Raw genomic sequence first — 19,690 nt, 5'->3', positions numbered from 1 at the left:
AGAATTTTAGTCAGGATCTGCTGCCTCTCAGCAGAGTGTTCTAAACTCTGGGATATGGATATTCTGATGTGGATCTCCCTTAATCTCTCCTCTTGAAGTTGTTCCATTTTCTAACCTGGAGTAGAGTAGTAGTAGAGTAGACCTCCCTATTCTGCTACTGGTTTCCATCTTGTTGTATTGAGAGCCAGGAGGAGCAGCAATCACCCTACTCAGTGTTTTCAGCACTCAACAAGGGGTGAGGGAAGGAGCAGCTGGGAGTGGGCTGGGACTGTTTTTGAGACAGAGCAAATGCTCCTTCTCAGTTCTGTGGTGCAGAACACAGGAAATACTCTTAGAGTTGCACAAAACAGATTTAAAAATTATATTAAAGCTAATGTTAACCTGTGTACTACATAATTTTTTTATTTTTTTTTATTAAACAAGAGAGTGTCTGTGCATCTGGGTATAGTGCTTAGATTATTCACAATACAAAGTTTGTTTTAAAAAATCATAAGATGCATATCTAATATAACTCTGTCACCAATGTGAGTAAATTCCTCTCCTTAAGTGGGGCTGGAATAGTTTAAGCCAGTCTTGTGCAGGTGGATTCTGAGAGTATTTCTCTCTCTTAAGGGGAGACTTGAGGAAAAAACATCTTGTAGCTCCTGGCTAGTACATTCGCTTTTCTATCTTGCCCTAAAGATGCAAGAAGTTTGGTCCAGTGGAATAGATTTGAGCCCAGATCACTCTCTGCAAAGTGCATAGTGTACTACTGGTTGTGAAATAGATGCTTATTAATGATCCCCAGAAGGCTACCAGTATGTGAGGGGGGGAAAATGGTTCCCAGAAGGCTACATGTATGTGAGGAAACACTTCGCTGTCTGTCGGAGACAAGTTGTCCAAGAGGAAAGGAATGAAATAGAACAATAGAAAATGTAGACAGAATACCCAGAAACCTTTCTGGACAGTGAGATCTGTTAGGCATCCCTGGAGACATTAAAAACTGGGCAGATGAAAATCTTGTGGAACAAACCACAAGGCACAACTGTGCTCCAATGTGATGTGGAGAAACATGGCGTTATGGCTTGTCCATCTCTAAAAGCTCTGCCAACCACAAGTTGGCTGATTAAAAGGACCATGTCCATCTCCTATACCAAGAAATTTAATCGAACAGCAGAGTCTCCCAAAACCAAAGCCTTTCAGAAGAGCCGAGTTTGTGTTTGTCTGCATAACACGTTCCTACTGCAACTGTCTCACCAAGTTAGTATACTGCTTTTGTGTGGTGGGGGAGGGGGAGCGCGGGGAGCTGCAGTCAAGTACACAGCCTCTCCAGTGACTTGGTGCTTCTGTTCTACTCCGTGAATGCTCAGCTTCTGAGAAGCAGACTGGAGATGGTACAGCTCACCGCATGTCCCCGGGCTGGCTGAGTGCTGCTGTAGCAGCTTGCCATCTTGTGGTGCAGGAACTAATGAGGGGGAAGTGAGTTGCTGCAAGGTGGGGTTTGGTGTGGGGATGAAAGGAAGTGAGGTGCTTTACTCCCTGCCCTACCAAGACTTAGGTGTCTTATCCTTTGTATGTTTCTTTAGGATGCCGGACGGGGGAGGCAAAACTGACTAAAGGATTTAACCTGGCTGCACGATTCATTATTCACACTGTGGGACCCAAATACAAGAGCAGATATCGCACAGCAGCCGAGAGCTCCCTGTATAGCTGCTACCGCAATGTCCTACAGCTTGCAAAGTAAGCACATGGCAATTTGGGCCAGGCTCTGTTACTCATAATACATGCTGCTTCTGGGTTACCTGATGTGGGCAGAGTCCAGGTGGGTATGAACGCCCATCAACAGTCTCAGACCTGGACAAAGTCTGGGACCACTCTGCTCCCTCACTTATGCGCTCCGGGAGCGTGAGTTGTCATTTTAAAGGGAGAATACACAAGCATAATTGACTTTGTTGTATCAGATAATCAGGCAGTATATCCCAGCCTGGCCAAGATGATACTGATTGCCCAGGGGAAAGGCAGATTTCTCTTCCCACTCCACCTTCCAAACAGTGCAGAAGGCCAGGAACGTAATGCTGTATGTTTGGAGACGGGAGGATCCATTCTGACTCCTGTGGTGAACAGCTGATCCCCTGAAGTCTGAGATGCAAGTATGCATGTCTTAGCAAGTATGCTACGCATGATGGCATTACCAATTATATAATTCAGTCCAATATGTGCCTCTAAGCCTCCTGTAGTGATAAGTGATTACAATGTGAAGAAGCACTTCCTTTTTATGGTGTTACTTATACCTTGCAGAAAATCCTATAAAATCTTCACTCTGTGAATCAGGGTGTTTCTAAATCCATAAATGATTAGTTTATGGCTTTTACCTTTTTTATCAATGGAGCTTTGTGGTTTCTCGGGAGAGAGGGAAAACAACTTTTCTAGATATTTGAAGATCTGTTTGTTACAGTGCAATGATAGTTGCTTCATAGTCAAGTTTACACCTGAGTTTCCATAATAAGGCCACTTTTTTCCAGAATCCCCCAATCTTCTCAAATCTATAGTTTTATGTGCCTTAAAACTGGTAGCTAGGTCTGGGCCTGAGGAGAACTTTCCTGCAAACTTTGAAGTGATTTGGACAAGAGGTTTCTGAGTTATGACACCCTGAAAATAGAGTTCAAGAAAGACTTAATTTTTCTATTACTGGGGTGAGGGATGGATTTTGGTATTAAGTAGCAAAGCAGGAAAACAACAAAACTTAGTTTGCTAGATGGCGTTAGGTGGCAGTCACCTTTCGAAAGTAACTAACTTTGGACTTTGTAAAGTTGGCAGTCACCAGCTTTGATCTTGGTATAGCATATTAAACAGTTGTTGGAGACCTGCACTTTTCACTTCTTAAAAAAAGGTCTTTGAGCTTGCCCTTGCTACAGGGAAAGGGCTGACAATGTAGTTGATCACTAAGAGCACTTGTCAGTGCAAAAATAACAATTATTATTCCACCAAGAGGGCAGTGTGGAGGACCCAAGAAGCTTCCTAAGATTTGTCATGGATTCTAGCCTCCAGCAGACCTAACAGGCCCCACAGGAAAGAGGGAATGCTCTCGTGGTTTCCTTCCCTCTGTTTTCACCAGCCCTCTGTTGTTTCCTCTGATTTGCAGCAGTGGAAATCTTTTTTGGCAAACAGGAGACTAGTTAAGTGGATAAGACATGGAAAAACTAGTGCCAGCCTGCCAGCACTCCAAAGAACCCATTCCCTGCGTCTCCTCTTCTGTTCCTGGAAGAGACCACCTGCAGACAGCAGTTTTCCAGTAGACTGGGTGGGGGAGCGGCTTATCGGGAGCTTGGTTTGAGATATGAGGAAGTGGTCCAAGTGGGAAGGGATGTTCAGGAACAAATCTGGAGAAAGTTGGGGGCAAGTAGTGTTTCTCTGCCTTCTCCACCTAGTGAACTCCTGTGGCTCATAAGCTGGGAATCCCTCTGCTGCAAACCAAAAGAGGTTCCTCAAGTAGAGAGGAGGGATGTGCTAGTGCTTATCCTGCCCACTGAGCTGCTTCTTGCCTCCCCCATACCTCCTGCCAATAGCTCACTCCCATATGAAGTTCTGTTTTCATGCCTGGGTTTCTTTTCTCCTCTTGACTTCAGGGAGCAGGCAATGTCCTCAGTGGGATTCTGTGTCATAAACTCTGTGAAAAGAGGCTACCCTTTGGAGGATGCAACCCACATAGCACTGCGTAAGTAGGTCTTGGAAGTTTGTTGCATCCTAACACTACACCAGCTGGAGCCCATGTTGTGCACGTTAGACTTAAATAAAAGCACGGTGTTGGAGCATTTGGGGTTGGGGTGTTAAGCAGCAGGATGTTGAGGCAGTAGTGGGGCCTTCCATTGGGTCAAAGTCAGTAGAGATGTATATGCAGGTGTAGACCTAGCAAATGCCTAGGTGTTTCAGTCAGCATTGTTTTGCCAGGAGCCTGCATTTCTACCAGAGGTAGAAACGCCCAGTGTTTGAAAATCTTCCTGTTTTAGCTGTATGTACCCAACAGATGGCTTGTGAATGGAGAAGAGCCTTCAAGGTGAAAAGGGGAGCTGGGAGAGACTTACGAAAGGAAGGTGGCTTTATGACTGACAGTGCTGTTCAACCACAGCAGTATTGGCCCCTGTGAGATTTTGCTGTGGTTTAACCCATTTACATGAAAATTTCACGTCAGGAAATGTTTGGAAATGCATCCTCTTTTTCTCCAAACTGCTGCTATTGCTTGAAAAGTCCTTCACTGATTTAATTTGTTTGGAATTGGTTCTCTAAACTGGTAACACCCCTTCCTTGCTGCTCTCAGTCTCTGCACATCCATACAATCCAACAATGTTCTGTGAAGTGCTGGCCTTTAGTTTCTTCCTGTCCAAATGACTAACTGATGAGAGCTGACAAGATCACAGCCTAAGGGCCCCATCTGCACCACGAGGACATCCCAATCTGGGGAACTGGTTACAAAACAGTTTTCCCCTGTTAGTGTTGATGGGAACTTGACCACATCTTGGGATAGCCCAAGAAAGCAGGAGAGAGGAAATACAGTAACTCCTCACTTAATGTTGTAGTTATGTTCCTGAAAAATGCGACTATAAGTGGAACGATGTTAAGCAAATCCAATTTCCCCATAAGAATTAATGTAAATAGGGGCGGGTTAGGTTCCAGGGAAATTTTTTTCACCAGACAAGACTATTTATTTATTTATTTATTTATTTATATATATATATGTATATATATATATAAAAATACACACACACTCTCTCTATAAGTTTTAAACAAACAATTTAATACTGTACACAGCGATGAGGATTGTGAAGCTTGGTTGAGGTGGTGAAGTCAGAGGGTGGGATATTTCCCAGAGAATGCCGTACTGCTAAATGATGACCTAGCACTTGGCTGAGCCCTCAGGGGTTAACCCGTTGTTGTTACTCTACAAGGCAGCACAAATGGAGAAAGGGGAGACAGCATGGCAGACAGAGAGACACACCCTGTGTAAGAGAGAGGGTTACAGCCCTGTGCCCCTTTAAGTATGCTGACCCCACTCTTAAGTAAACTATCTTAAGTAGATCAGCAAGTTGAGATAGCAGCTGCTGCTAGGAAACTCCCTCCATCCAGAGCCCTGTCGTGTGTCCCTCCATGGAGATGGGGTACGTGGGGGGGAGGGGGACACCCTGACATTAGCCCCCTTCTCTCCTTTCTCCCCCTCTGCCCCAGCAAGGAGGCGGCTCCCGGGAGCAGCTCCAAGGCAGTGGGGGGAGGGACAGCTGAACTGCCTGCAATATTGATAGCCTGCTGGGCGGCTGCCACACAGGGAACTTAGGGGAGCGGAGAGCTGATGGGCGGGGCTGCTGGTTCACATCTCTGCCACTCCTTCTCTCAGGAAATTTGCCAGGCTCCTCTACAGTTTACAGGCAATGTGCCCACAGGTTCAGTTGCTGACACCTTGTGATTGTTGTCCTACTTTTAGAGCCAATGTTTTTGTTTCTCATACCCATTTCCGGTTTACTGTAAAGGGAAGCTTGCATGGAGAGAAGATCTTTTGCCCTGTGTTGAGTGCCCCATTGTGCACTGTCCAATACCTAGAAAGTAACAAGGTCCCAGCCCCAAGAGACTTGCATTCTAAATGAGAGAAAATACAGTTGTCATCAGGTGAGGGTCTGTTATCAAAATGATAAGATGTTGGCTTTTTTGCACCTTGATTAATGTTGATGGGTCTTGCAGATGTGTGTAGAGAAGGATTTGGTTGGAGAGAGTGTGGTCATTCAGCATTTAAAGAGGAGATTGTTCCCAGCAAGAGTGGCAGAACGGAAGATCCAAAGATGAATGGAACAAGGATACTATCCAAAAGATGTGGAGAGGAGGGAGGCTTAACCAGAACAAAGGATGTGGGAGAGGGAGTAGAGAGAACTGGGAGCAGAATTTTAAGCAGGAGCAAAATTTGTGCAGAACCTTGAAGGTAAATTCCAGAAGCATGAATTTAGATGAACACTGTACCAGTGACGGGATTTGAATGAGTGTGACATGGTCAGAGGGTTGTAGTAGAAGACTTTCAGTGGATTGTTTGAAGGAAGGAGGTGAGAAGCCAGACGTTTTTGTCTGAGCTACTGCAGTCACTGCATGGACAAGTGGGCTGAGAGAAAAGGACAGCTTTTGAGAGATCCCATGAGGGAAGAAATGACCGCGTCAACAGTGTGTAGGCTAATATAATTCTGGTGTGTATTAAAGGAGTGTCGTATGTAAGACACAGGAGGTTATTGTCCCATTCTACTCAGCCCTGGTGTGGCCTCAGCTGGAGTGCTGTATTCACCTCTGGACACCATGCTTCAGGGAAGATGTGGACAAACTGGAGACACTCCCGAAGAGAAGAACAAAAATGATAAAAGGATTAGAAAACCTGACCTATGAGGAAAGGTTAAAAAACTGGGCATGTTTAGTTTTGAGAAGAAAAGACTGAGGGGGAGCCTTATAAGAGTCTTCGGATATGTTCAGGCTGTTATAAAGAAACTGTGATCAGCTGCTCTCCATGTCCACTGACGGTAGGACAAAAAGGAATAGTCGTAGGCTATGTCTACACTATTCAACTTTTAGCTGTGTCACTAAAAGCCGCGCAGCGTAGCCGCTGTTTGTCGGCTCTCCTGCGGACAAAACTTCCACCCCCAATGAGCGGCGTTAGCTTTGTCCGCGGGAGAGTGCTCCTGGCAACAAAGTGCTGTTCACACCAGCACTTGTCATTGGCAAAACTTTTGTCTTTCGGGGGGTGGGGGACGGGTTTAACACCTCTGAAAGACAAAAGTTTTGTCATTCAGTTGCTAGTGGAGACATAGTCTTAATCTGCAGCAAGGGAGATTTATGTTAAGTATTAGGAAAATCTTTCTAACTATAAGGGTAGTTCAGCTCTGAAATAGGCTTCCAAGGGATGTGGTGGAATGCCCATCACTGGAGGTTTTTAAAAACAGTTTGGACAAAACTGTCCAGAATGGTCTAGGTTTACGTGGTCCTGCCTCAGCATGGGGGGCTGGACTTGATGACTTTGCGAGATCCTTCCCCACCCTACATTTCTATGATATCTATGATTCTATCACTATGGATATTCTTAATATCTAGCAAGCTGTCTTTTTGTGTGTAGTGCTCTTAGCTACCCATTAGGTTCCTGTCTGTGGGGTGGGGGCCTTCCCCCGCTTGCAGAAGGAGGGGAGCATCTTTCGTATTTGCCTGTAGCTAGTGAGCGTCCCTGATCGTAGCTGAGACTGTAAATCTGTCTCCCTGTTTGCTCAATGTATTTAATTCTCTTGCTTGCAGGAACAGTCAGAAGGTTCCTGGAGATTCATGGGGAAACCCTGGAGAAGGTGGTGTTTGCAGTCTCTGAGCTTGAACAGGTATTTCTCACAATTGTTCATCCTGCCAAAGTTCTTAGGTATGCTCTAATTCTTAGGGCATTGTAGACTCTTGTTCCGTATGTTGTACTGTGAAGCTGAAGACCAGTTTCCCCATCCTCAAGTTTTTATATCTCTCTCTCATCATGACTGTTGGTTCCTTGCATCCCCTTTCAGCCTCCTCCCAGGTGTTTCACCAAAAGCACCTGTCCCAGGTCCTTCCTGCTCACATTCATAAAGCTGCAGATGCACTTCAAGCCACCCCACTTGTCACAAGTTCCCGACCCACCACTTGGGCACCGGCATGAGGGACTTGGGTTAGATGGGATACTTATGCAAGATGGTTTTCAGATGTAAGAAGGCAGAGCAAGTCACTACATTCAAAATTCCCACCTTACTTCCCTCCTGCTAAAAAATCCTCCCTGCTCCCCAGATTAGCATCCCCACAGATTCTCCCACAAACACCTAGAAAACTGATGTTTCAGACATTTCTGATCTCTAGTCTCTGATCCCAGCTTGACTCTGACCCTGACTCCTGGGGAAATTAGCTAACCATTGTTCTGTTTCCGAGACAAAAAGCCTTTGGCAGTTTGAGTATTGACATTCTTCCATGTCTTCTCACTGTATCTGTGTAGAGCGCCTCCTACTAATATGCGCATAACACAGCGAATCCAGTCAGTGTTCTTGGCACTGGGATCTGGAATATATCTTGTACTATCTTAAGAACAATCTGGGCTTTTAAATGGAAAGACTTTCTCCAAGTTCAGCTGCTAATCAGTAAGGAAAAAACAATGTGTCCCTTCCCTCATATTTCTCTATCAGAGATCATTCTCTACCCTTGCTTGGCCCTGGGGTGGCCAAAACATAGCCTGCAAGTGCTCTCTTCTTTAAAAGAGGTACAGTCTACAGAAATGACAGATCATGATGTGCAGTGCTTCAGCTTGATCCAAGCAGCCTTTGTTAGGATCTGTCATCCTTGCGGACTTTTTTTTTTATTTCAAGAAAAGGGGTGGCTGCAATCTACCCCAGTTGATGTAAATTAAAGGCAGCCCCCTCTCTAGGTCAGTTGCCAATGTGGCATGGGATTGGGCAATATTTGATTGCCCCTGCAAACAAGTCTCAACACTTAGGGTTTCAGGGTTCCTACCTTCCAATCAAGTTAATGTTTGCTGGCTTAGATTTGCCCGAGGTGAATCTTATTTTATCTCCTTACCAAGTTTCTTATCTCCTGAGACCCTGCTATATTTCTGTTTCCTCTGTTTTGCTTTCACCTGTGGAAATACAGACATAGATAACAATAATAACTTAAAGGAAAGAATCAAACTAAACACGAAGCTTTGGTTAAGCATCAGAGGATTATAAAGGTATAGCAATCTAGAAGTATGTGAAGGGAGTTAAATAGAGAAGGAGGAAGATTTCTTTAGGAAGGTATCACTAGAAATAATGAATTGAGAGGGAAAGTGTACGCTGATAATATCAGAAAAGATATACTGAAGGGGTGACCTGCAGTGATGGTATTGTCTCACAGGAGGGAAGTCCATTTCTCCAGATGCTAGTCTAGACACAACTTTAATGAAATATGCTCCAGGCACAAGACTGCCCTGACATAAGAACTGGAGTTAATGCTGCCCGCTTCGTGTTTACAATGCCACTTGAAAGTGAGAACAGGCATTCTCAGGGCACTGTTGTAGACGGCGTCGCAAGATATGTATGTGCCATATATGTTAAAGATTCATATGTCTATTCATGCTTCAACCACCATTCCAGAGGACATGCATCCATGCTGATGATGGGTTCTGCTCAATAACAATCCAAAGCAGTGCGGACCGATGCATGTTCACTTTAATTATCTGAGTCAGATGCCACCAGCAGAAGGCTGATTTTTTTTTTTTTTTTTTGGTGGTTTGAGTTCTGTAGTTTCCACTTCAGAGTGTTGCTCTTATAAGACTCCTGAAAGCATGCTCCACACGTCATCCCTCCCAGATTTCGGAAGGCACTTCAGATTCTTAAACCTTGGGTTGAGTGCTATAGCTATCTTTAATAATCTCACATTGGTACCTTCTTTGCATTTTGTCAAATCTGCAGCGAAAGTGTTTTTAAAATGAACAACATGTGCTGGGTCATCATCCAAGACTGCTATTACAAGCAGGGATTTGGAGCAATCAAATTTTGAATTGCTCCAATCCAGCTCCACTCCGGCACCAATAGTGACTTCTCCAGCTCTGCTCCAACTCCGCTACGCGCTCCAACTCAAATTAATTTTTAACTAAATAAAAAAGTACATACTGTAATTTTGAAAAAACATTATTTTTATTCAGACTTTTAAAACGATTTAAATGTCATCCACAATAATACAAACTAGAATCATTCATAATTCATTCTGTAAAAAGTTATTGCAGCAATCAAGTTGTCTTTCATAGCCTGCCGCACTGCCTACACTAGCTTGAGTTGTTGGCATGCTCGAAGCAATTCTAAAGGGAGCCTGAATGTGGTGTGGGTAGCTGTGAATGGTCTCAAAAACACTTAACTTTTAGCCTACCAATAGACTCCATTGCCTCACAATCTTCCCGAAAGTTTCTCTCAAATAATGCTTCATTACAATTTTGAATCGCAGAAATTCCCTTGCGTCTTTCTTATTTATCCAATTCCTTTTCAAAGGCATCCTCTTCTGAAGAATTGGTGCTCGAATTATCTCCATTTCCCTGTGATGGTTTAAGACTTCTTAGGGATGGACGCTCAAACAAATTCAGAGTGGAGACAGAAGTTTGAGAACACCCTGCTATTTCTGAAAGATGTGAACTTTCCGAAACCGTAAATTCGATTGTTGATGACTCCTTTTGATGTGTTTTGTTTTCTTCAACCTCTTTCGCCAAGTTCAAATGTAGCAATCAATTTTGTTTTTAGTTGTCGAGCACTATCAAGGAGCCCTTCCTTTGCCTTTGGTATTTCCCTTGAGGTAAGAAGAATCTGATACTGTGGGTCAACATAAACTCAAAGAGCTTCTCTTCGCGTTTCTGCATGGAGGATAGAATTCCTTTTGCAATTTGTCCACCATTTTCTTGCAAGAATTTTGACAGTTTTCGCCATTCCTTCATTAAAACTCCTGGGGTTACATCGACAGCTTGAAGATTCACAGTTGTTTTGGTTTGGCTTTGCCAAGAGGTCTCGCAGGTTCTTCACTTCGTCCCGTTCAGCTTTTGTTAACTTGAATTCTCTTGTTCCAGCAGCAGCCACTTGTTAACAGTAAGATTGAAAAACAAGAAGCCGATCAGTCATGGCAAATGTTGAACCCCAGCGAGTCACAGTATCCAATGATTGAGTTACCCCATGTAGATCAAGCAGAACACTTCAAATACTTGGGGTTCGTAGTTTGACAATGACTTGTCGAATTTTTGCCAGTAATTTCTTCACATGTTCTTTGTTCAGTCCATCCCAGATGGCCAACTGAAGAGTGTAGCCGCATAGTTTTTAGGATGGTTACATTTTACATGCCGCCAAAGGTTGAAACTTTTCACGGCACTTGCTTCGTTTGTCTTGAAGCTACATGGTTTGATCTCGCCATTCACTTCCTTTTCCATCTTGCACATTGCCGATTTCTTCTTTGCTTTTCCCAAAAGCCCAAATTTGGGCTTTTCAAATTCAAAGGTAAAGACATCGTGTTGATCCTTTTCTGTATATCGGCTATCAATCATGGAGGGCAGATTTGATTTATTTTTTGTTGTTGAAGCCATGACCAAATCTTCTTGTGCTGCTACCGCATCCAAACGTTTCTTGTTATGATCTTTGGAAAGCAATGAACAAAAGCATTACATTTTTTTTAATAATGTGATATCTTAACCACTTAAGGTACTTGGAATTTATTTGGATTTTCTGGACAAAAATGATCACATTTTCTTTTTACACAAAATTATTATTAAAGTATATTTTAACATGTTTCTTGCAGTTTTAATGAAGTAAGAAGTATTTTTAATATACATAATTAATATAAATTTTTATTTATAAATTGCAGGTTAGTTTTTCTTATGACATTTTGCAGTAAAAATATTCGAAATATTTTCCAAGTTTTTAATTAATACCTCAAAAATGCTTTAATATAGATATAGCAATGAAATTTGGTATGCGCCGTAGCATTAGTACGTGCTATTGCTGTTCTACAACATTAATTGTTGGGAAGTAACGGGCTACACGTTACAAAGTTGGAAATAAACTTTAACGGGAAACAGATTTCAGAGTAGCAGCCGTGTTAGTCTGAATCTGCAAAAAGAAAAAGGACTTGTGGCGTCTTAGAGACTAACCAATTTATTTGAGCATAAGCTTTTGTGAGCTACAGCTCACTTCATCGGATGCATTCAGTGGAAAATACAGTGAGCTGTAGCTCACAAAAGCTTATGCTCAAATAAATTGGTTAGTCTCTAAGGTGCCACAAGTACTCCTTTTCTTTTTGCGAATACAGACTAACACGGCTGCTACTCTGAAACCTATGGTTTAAATAATTTTGGATAATATAATATGGTAGCACATACTAACGCTAAGACACAGACATAATTTCATTACTTTATATTAAAGCGTTTTTGAGATATTAATCAGAAATTAACTTTTCATCACTTCCTTGAAGGGACTGTCGCTCCCTTAGGAAGAATTTTATGACACGTGTTCACAAACGTTTTTTCTTAAAATGACCTAAGGATTCACCCCCAAAGTTGTGTTGGACATTTTCCAATCACTCTGAATATATCCCAAAAATCATTCCTAATTTATGCAAAAATGTTTACTGTATATTTATATGCCTGCTGCACGTGACTTTTTCAGTAAATTTAAAATTACAAACAACGCTACCAAAAGACCGTTGAACAGATGACATATAAAATAAGTCCACCAGAGTGATACGGGAGCATGTACAAATGAACAAATGTACCAGTAACGGGAGCCCGTGTGAGAAATGAGCTTAAGTGGTTAATATCTCTTGCGATATCTTAATATATCCAGAAACAAAAACATTATTTTTTTTGCAATATACCGTTTTGTGATTTCTTAAATGTTGCGTCACACTTTTCCGTAATTGCAGCACTCAGCGCATCTCGTTGATCAACCCTTACAAAAGAAGTATCAGCACATGCATCCGATGAAGTGAGCTGTAGCTCACAAAAGCTTATGCTCAAATAAATTTGTTAGTCTCTAAGGTGCCACAAGTACTCCTTTTCTTTTTATCAACACATACTAATCTGACTGTCTAATCTACGCAAGTACGTACTCGCCTAACCTTGGCACAAGGATGGGAGCAGTCTGCAGTGTTGCCGGATGTCTGATAATTATCTGATTCTTTAATAAAACATATCTCCAAAAAACTTCGTAATTTTGTATCTGTATATTAAATCTTGATTTTGGCCGAAGTGAGAATAACTGACATTACGTAAAGCGGTAAAGTAGATGTTAATATCAATTGTTATACAATCTGAAACTTTCTGGCACCTTTAGGACTTTCTTGCTAAATATCATTCATTTTGGATTGAGAATGAAAAAAACATAGAGCAGTCAAGATTTTCTGTGCTCCGGCTCCGCTCCAGCTCCAGGCAAAAACCTGCAGCTCCACTGCTCCGCGCTCCAGCTCCTGGCTTCACTCCAAAGCCCTGATTACAAGGAAAATATGGCAGAATGCGGGTAAAACAGCAGGGGACATACAGTTCTCCCCCAAGGAGTTCAGTCATAAATTGAATTAACGCATTATTTTTTTAACAAGCGTCATCAGCATGGAAACATGTCCTCTGGAATGGTGGCCGAAGGGGCATATGCATGTTTAGCATATCTAGCATGTAAATATCTTGCAATGCCGGCTACAAAAGTGCCATGCGAATGTCTCTTCTCACTTTCAGGGGACATTGTAAATAAGAAGAGGACAGCATTAGCTCTTGTAAATATAAACAAACTTGTTTGTCTTTAGCGATTGGCTGAACAAGGACTTGAGTGGACTTGTAGGCTCTGAAGTTTTACATTGTTTTGTTTTTGAGTGCAATTATGTAACAAAACAATCTACATTTGTAAGTTGCACTTTCACAACAAAGAGATTGCACTACAGTACTTGTATGAGGTGAATTGAAAAATACTATTTCTTTTGTTTATCATTTTTGCAGTGCAAATATTTGTAATGAAAATCTATACTTTGATTTCACTTACAACACAGAATACAATATCTATTAAAATGTAAAAAAATATCCAAAATATTTCATAAATTTCAATTGGTATTCTATCGTTTAACAGTGCGATTAATCACAATTTTTTGAGTTAATCAGAATATATTTAAAACCCCTGTAAAGCTGAGGCTGACTCCTTTTTATCCTTTGGCAAAAGCTCAGTGGAAGAAAGGAAGAGTAATGCAACTGACTTGAAAGTACCTAGGAGAGCGATCCATTATCCCCCTGCCCCCTTTACAGAGTTACAGGTTTTTCTGTGGCTGTATAGAAAAGTAGTTTCTAGCTGTCTCTGAAGAATGGGGATGCCTGCAAGGCCTTCTCAAACTTTCTGTCATTTGTAGGCCACTTACCAGAAGCTGCTGCCTCTGTATTTTCCAAGGTCATTGGAAGAAGAATGTCATTCCTTACCGTGCCTTCCTGCAGATATTGGCAATTCAGAAGGGGAGCCAGTAGTACCAGAGCGACAGATCAGGATCAGCGAAAAACCAGGTGCTCCAGATGGTGAGTTATAATTCAACCTTGAAATATTGGCACAAAAGCCAAGGAAAACCAGGGAGCATGCACAGAGAATTATGAATCCCATATTTTAGATGTAGTGTACCCAATGGAGAGAATCTTCAGAATGAGATTTTTACCCTGCCTGTCCTGCTCAGGCAGCTGCCTGGATTCTACAGCAGTAACTTCTGCTTTCTCCCTTTGTATGTGGGAGGTGGTTGGAGGATGTGATGGAGAGACAGCTTTCCACCTTTTCTGTATGGTAGGAAGGGCCTGATGAACCTTGTGCAAAAAGAAACACAATCCTTGCAGGTCCTGTCTGGCTGAAACATACACAAGACATGGTTCCTGCCCCAAGGAATTTGGTTTAATTATGTTTGATACATCACACAGAAAAACAGTGCAGATAGAAGACAATGAGGAGGCTGTCCGTGAGGAAATGAGCATTGTGAAACAAAGTTGGTAGAGGTTCAGTGGAGGAAGCTCTTCATAAGGAGGGATTGGAAAGGACGGCAGCCTGGATGTCAGAGGTCGGAGAGGAGGAGGTGGAGATGATGATGGGTGGAAGGCTTGTGAAGTTTGACAATGGTAAAGAAAAGTCAGGGACACAAATAGAGTTTGAGTTAGCAACAAGACAGCCTGATGGGGATGAGACATTGAATGGTGGGTAATGAGGTAGAGTTGACTCCCATTCCTGCTGCAGATGGTTGTGGACAGTTTATCAGATGTTCTCACTCAGTCTGATCACTCAGAAGCATGACCGCTCTCTGCATCTCACCCCAGGTTCTCTGTCCTTTTTGACGTGGCTCCTGAATGAGCAGCAAGAAACTGCTTTAGTGACTCAGATAAAGGAACTGTCTTTTTCTTCTGTCACTTTTTCCCTCAAGCCTCTGACTAGAGGCAAGTACTGGTCATTACTGCTCATCAGAGTCAGTCATGCACCACCAGCTGCTGAGGCAGGGAAATAGTTAGCTTCTCTCCCTCTGAAAGTTCCCTCGAGTCATATTCTGGAAACATGGGCCTAAGAGTGGGAAGTCTGCTCTAAGTACGTACCTTTTGAGAAAAAAAATTGTTTGTTCCTTTCCGTCCCACTCCTTCAGAGTCCTCCAAGTCCTGGGAATTCCTCTTCCCCTCTCAACATCACACTTTTTCTGTCCAAAGAATAGGATGTGGCTGTCTCTGGGTCTAACCAACTGTCTAAGCAACTATCTCCACCTCTGCTGACACAGGAGCAAAAGGATGAGCCAGAGGCCTATGCTCAGATTTTCCCTCCCACCCTGCCAATGCCCCTCATTCTGATGCATTGCACTAGTCTGAGATGACTGGGAAATCGGCTCTCCTAGTAATTAAAATGGATAGGGTAGGGGTTGAGGAGGGGCTGGAAACTTCAACAGTCTCTCTCTTGAAATCACCTAAGTTCAGGCATTTTTTCCACCATCTCATGAAAGTCTGCTCTGATCAGGGTTAGGTGATGTGGTGGTAACATCCAAGCCCTGTCTATAATACAGCTTCCAGCATTATCATAGGTGGAGCTGCACCTAGTGGTGAATTACAGATCTGTTTGTTTTTTTTTGTTTTGTTTTTGGTTTTGTGTTGTGTTTGTGTTTGTTTTTTTTTTGTTGTCCCTTAGAGTAGACAAGGCCAAACCATCTGTTCCAAGGATGCATGTCTGCAGTCGCCATGGCATTCAGTTTATAGATTTGTAGATGCTAAGCCCAGAAGGAGGCTATTATCTAGGCTGACCTCTAGTTTAAGAGCTGGAGAAAATACTTTTAGCATATACAAAGCAAACGTATTTTCAAGACACTTTCTAAACATTGGGGTGACACTGGAAATAGTTCATTGTTATCATTCTACTGGTTGAGGCTAGGGGCAAGTGGGATTGATTTTGCCCAAGGTTGCAGACTAAGTCTAACAGAGCTAAGATTAGGTTTCAGGAGTTCCTTGTTCTCAACTCCATGCTAAATTCAATAGAGGTCATTGACCTGCCAAATGGAACCACAGAAAATTTGTGCATCATAACATGGTGTCTTTTTTTTTTTTTATTTTATTTTTTTTTTGTCGTGGCTACAGTCACCTTGTGACTTGGTTGTGTCTTTTTGATGCATTGTCATGATGAAACAGTCCCATGTTCATTATTGTGGTTCTCTTGTATGTAGTTTGAGCTCTGGCTTCCTTACAGCTTCCTCACCCACGCTTCCATTGCAGATAACTCGGATGAGGAGGGGCTGGAAGCAGATATTTCATTCATTGGTTCCCACGCATTTGCCCGCATGGAGGGAGATGTTGATAAGCAGAGGCGCCTCATTCTTCAGGGACAGTTGTCGGAGGCAGCACTGCAGAAACAGCATCAGAGAAAGTGAGAACATGTTGCCTGTTTCTCTATATGCATGTCTTAGCTAGGCCTGTGACTCTGGGAAAGATCCTTAATGACCTCTTTCCACGTCACACAAACTTGCAATCTGTTAGCAGGAAAGCATGGACAAGGCCTAGTTTCATTCTAGATCCCTGGAGTAGCCGAGGCCAGGGGCGGAAGCGGAGCAAAAGCCGGGCTGCAGTGGGGACGCCCCACGCTTTGGGGACCTCTGACCTAGACACATTGGAACAGTTGTACTGCCTGTTTACCACTAGATGGCACAGTTCCATCAAAGCTTTCAGTAACTGAGCCTAGTCTGTCTTTCTAAAACAGGCACACCTGTTTCACAACTCATGCCCTTTTGAATCCTGGGCACCTAATAAACTCTTTTTCCTCCTATGCTTTTGAAGTTGAAGGAAAGAGAATTTTGAGCAAAGTAACCAACAACATAACTAGACAACAGTCAATATTCCTTTATTTTCAAACACTCCCCATTGAAGCACTTTGGAAGCAACTTCCTTACTCAAAAGATTGCAATGTTGACCGTTCTATAACACTAAGTGTAGCAGATGCAGCTCCTCTGATTTTTCCAGGCTGATCTTCATGCTTTCTAACACAGATGAAAGAGACAGACCGCTCTGACCCAATGTGTGTGTTTGACTTTTCTAGTTACAATCGCTGGCTGTGTCAGGCAAGAGCTGAAGACCTGTCTGATGTTGCTTCTCTCAAAGCCTTGTATCAGACAGGTGAGTTCAAGATCCCAAAGGCTGTTTCTCATAGACTCACCAGTAGGAAAAGGAATGGCTATTTTCACCTTTGTGTGAAGGAAGGCTCATGGGATGAAGCCTGAGCAAGTGTTTTAATCTAATGACAGATTAAAAAGTCTGTCCTACTTCAGTGCCAGGCAGGCTACAGCCAAACAAGACTTCTGGCATATGGAAGCTAGAATGAGATGTGATGAACTGGGACCATAAGTAGAGCCCTACAGATCTGTGGATATCTGCGGACCATGTTTGTGGATTGGATGCAGATACAAATTCTGTATCCACACAGGCTCTAACCATAAGTAATTTGACATCCATCATAGAAAATCTGCATCTACAAATTCAAGTGGGTTCCTGAATGCAAAGATCTCTAAAGCCGAGCTCAAGAGCTGGCATCTGCTGTGTTTATTGGAGTATTAGTAATTGAGAGGGAAAATATGAGGGCTTAATATAAAAATATAAGGTGGGCAAAGAGCTAGCTGAAGTGGAGAAGGCAACAGGTTATGCTGAAATGAGAACTGTCAGTCTGGAGGGAAGTTACTAGTGAAGAGCCTCAAGGTTTATCTTGGGACCAATCTTCATTACTATTTTCATAGTGATCTTGTCAGAAAAGGTAGGAACGTGCTAATGAAGTTTGCTGATGACCATGTTGGAAGGCCTCATCAATGCAGAGGAGGGTTGGAGTATTATACAGGAAGAATTGGATGACCTTGAGGACCAGAGCAATAGAAATGGGGTGAAATTTAATACTACAAAGTGCAAGGTCATTCACTGAGGGACCAATAAGAATTTCTGCTATAAGCTGGGCGGCTCATCAGTTGGAAAAAACTGTAGAGGAGAAAGCCCTGGTGTATTAGTTATCACAGGATGATTGAGCCACCAATATAATGCAGCCATGAGAAGGGCAGGTATGATCCTACGATATATCAGGTGAGGTATTTCCAGTAAAGAGGGAGAAGTATTGATGCCATTTGTACAAAGTATTGGTAAGACCTCATCTGGAATACTGTGTACAATTCTGGTCACCATGTTTAAGAGAGGAATTCAGACTGGACCAAATGCAGAGAAGGGCTACTAGGATGATCAGAGAAATGCAGAGGAGACTCAAAGACCTTGGCTTGCCTAGTGTAGCAGAACAAAAGCCAAGAAGGGGAACTGATTGCTCTGTATAAATATCTCAGTGGAAAAACACGAGAGGGAGGAGAGCTGTTTAAACTAATGTACATTATTGGCACATTAACAAATGGGTTTAAGCTGGCCATGAATAAATTGGGACTGGAAGTTAGAAGGTTCCTGATCATCAGAGGAGCGAGTTCTGGAACAGTCTTCCAGTAGGAGTGGCGAGGTCAAACAACCTAACTGATTTTAAAATGGAACTTGATAAATCTATAAACAGGATTATATGATGGGGTTGCTGTGATATCAGGGGGACTGGACTCTGACCCAGGAGGTCCCTTGCAGGCCAATATCCTGTTTTCCAGCTTTTTAGCTCCAGTCACCATGCTCCTGGCCCTCTGTATTTGTTAGATGAGTGTCCTGGTTAGTGGTTACTAATTCTGTGAGGGGATGGTGGGAGTGTGAGATAATCCCAGAATTCAGAGTTCCCGGTGCTACTTGATGTTGAAAGGTGGGTAAGGAACAAATTTAAAGTAAGCAAGTAAAGCTCCAATGGACTTGAACTGTGCTTAATCTAAGGGAAATAAGGTTTAGACCATCCAGTCTTGTGCAGTCCAGTCCATCTTCCCATGCAAAGTTAGGGACAGTATGGTTTGCCTGGTTTCCATACCATGTCATAAATCTAGATCAATTAACCAAGAATCACAGATATGTCCACTTAATTACTATAGAGAAGGATTCCTCTTGTTCTGCCTTGAAAGCCTTCCTATATTGTACACTCCAAATCAGCTTCCTGGTAATGATCAGAGGGCAACAGCAGCAACAAACTGAGAAGAGGGAGTTGAGATGACAGGTTCAGTGAATGAATGTTATTTTTAGGGGGCAGGAAGCAATAATTCCCTGTTAGTATTTGGTAGGGATGTGGCAGATGAAATATAATTATTACACTTGTCAAAGTACAGGAACATTCTTGCTAGCAGCATTATTAGAGGTTTTGAATCTGTACAGTCATTGACTTAAGTCAATTATGTCTCACATACCAGATATTTAACCTGTAAAACTCCTTTAAAAGGTCAAATAACCTCCACCTATAGCTACAAAGAAGTGTACTCTTCTTACCAAAAAAAAAAACCAGTCCTAGTAGCTACTGATTAAAGTAACTTTCTAAATTATTTTACAATGTGCTTATATTTACACACAGGCTAGATGGCATTTGATTCCCCCCACCCTACACTCTGGTTTTCTAACTCTTCTTCCCCATGTATATATAAACATCATGGAGAAAACTCCCATCAAGGAAATCTACAATGTGTTCAGCTACCTGTTGGGGGGGGGGTGGGAGTGTATATTATACCTTTCAAGGAATTAATACCATGTTTCACATTGTAAACCTACTATCTAAATTAAGCAACT

The 19,690-nt window shown here is 42.5% G+C and overlaps 1 protein-coding gene across 7 annotated transcripts in view; it reads left to right on the top strand.

Moving 5' to 3' along the window:
- Window positions 1–19,690, top strand: part of GDAP2 (ganglioside induced differentiation associated protein 2) — a 43,480-nt gene that overhangs the window by 9,824 nt on the left and 13,966 nt on the right. For 4 of the 7 annotated variants that reach the window (XM_007067873.4, XM_027830077.3, XM_037910125.2 and 1 more), the window contains exons 4-9: window positions 1,566–1,719; window positions 3,606–3,694; window positions 7,285–7,361; window positions 13,888–14,047; window positions 16,250–16,400; window positions 17,067–17,143. In XM_007067873.4, coding sequence (XP_007067935.1) covers window positions 1,566–1,719; window positions 3,606–3,694; window positions 7,285–7,361; window positions 13,888–14,047; window positions 16,250–16,400; window positions 17,067–17,143 — 708 coding nt within the window. The remainder of the gene's footprint in view (window positions 1–1,565; window positions 1,720–3,605; window positions 3,695–7,284; window positions 7,362–13,887; window positions 14,048–16,249; window positions 16,401–17,066; window positions 17,144–19,690) is intronic. The other 3 variants (XM_037910141.2, XM_037910146.2, XM_037910133.2) reach the window with 3 other exon arrangements.

The sequence above is a fragment of the Chelonia mydas genome, chromosome 1 (genome assembly GCF_015237465.2).
Source record: "Chelonia mydas isolate rCheMyd1 chromosome 1, rCheMyd1.pri.v2, whole genome shotgun sequence".
Classification (NCBI taxonomy): domain Eukaryota; kingdom Metazoa; phylum Chordata; order Testudines; family Cheloniidae; genus Chelonia; species Chelonia mydas.
Note: the sequence above shows the minus strand (reverse complement) of the source record. Positions and strands in the feature narration are given on the sequence as shown.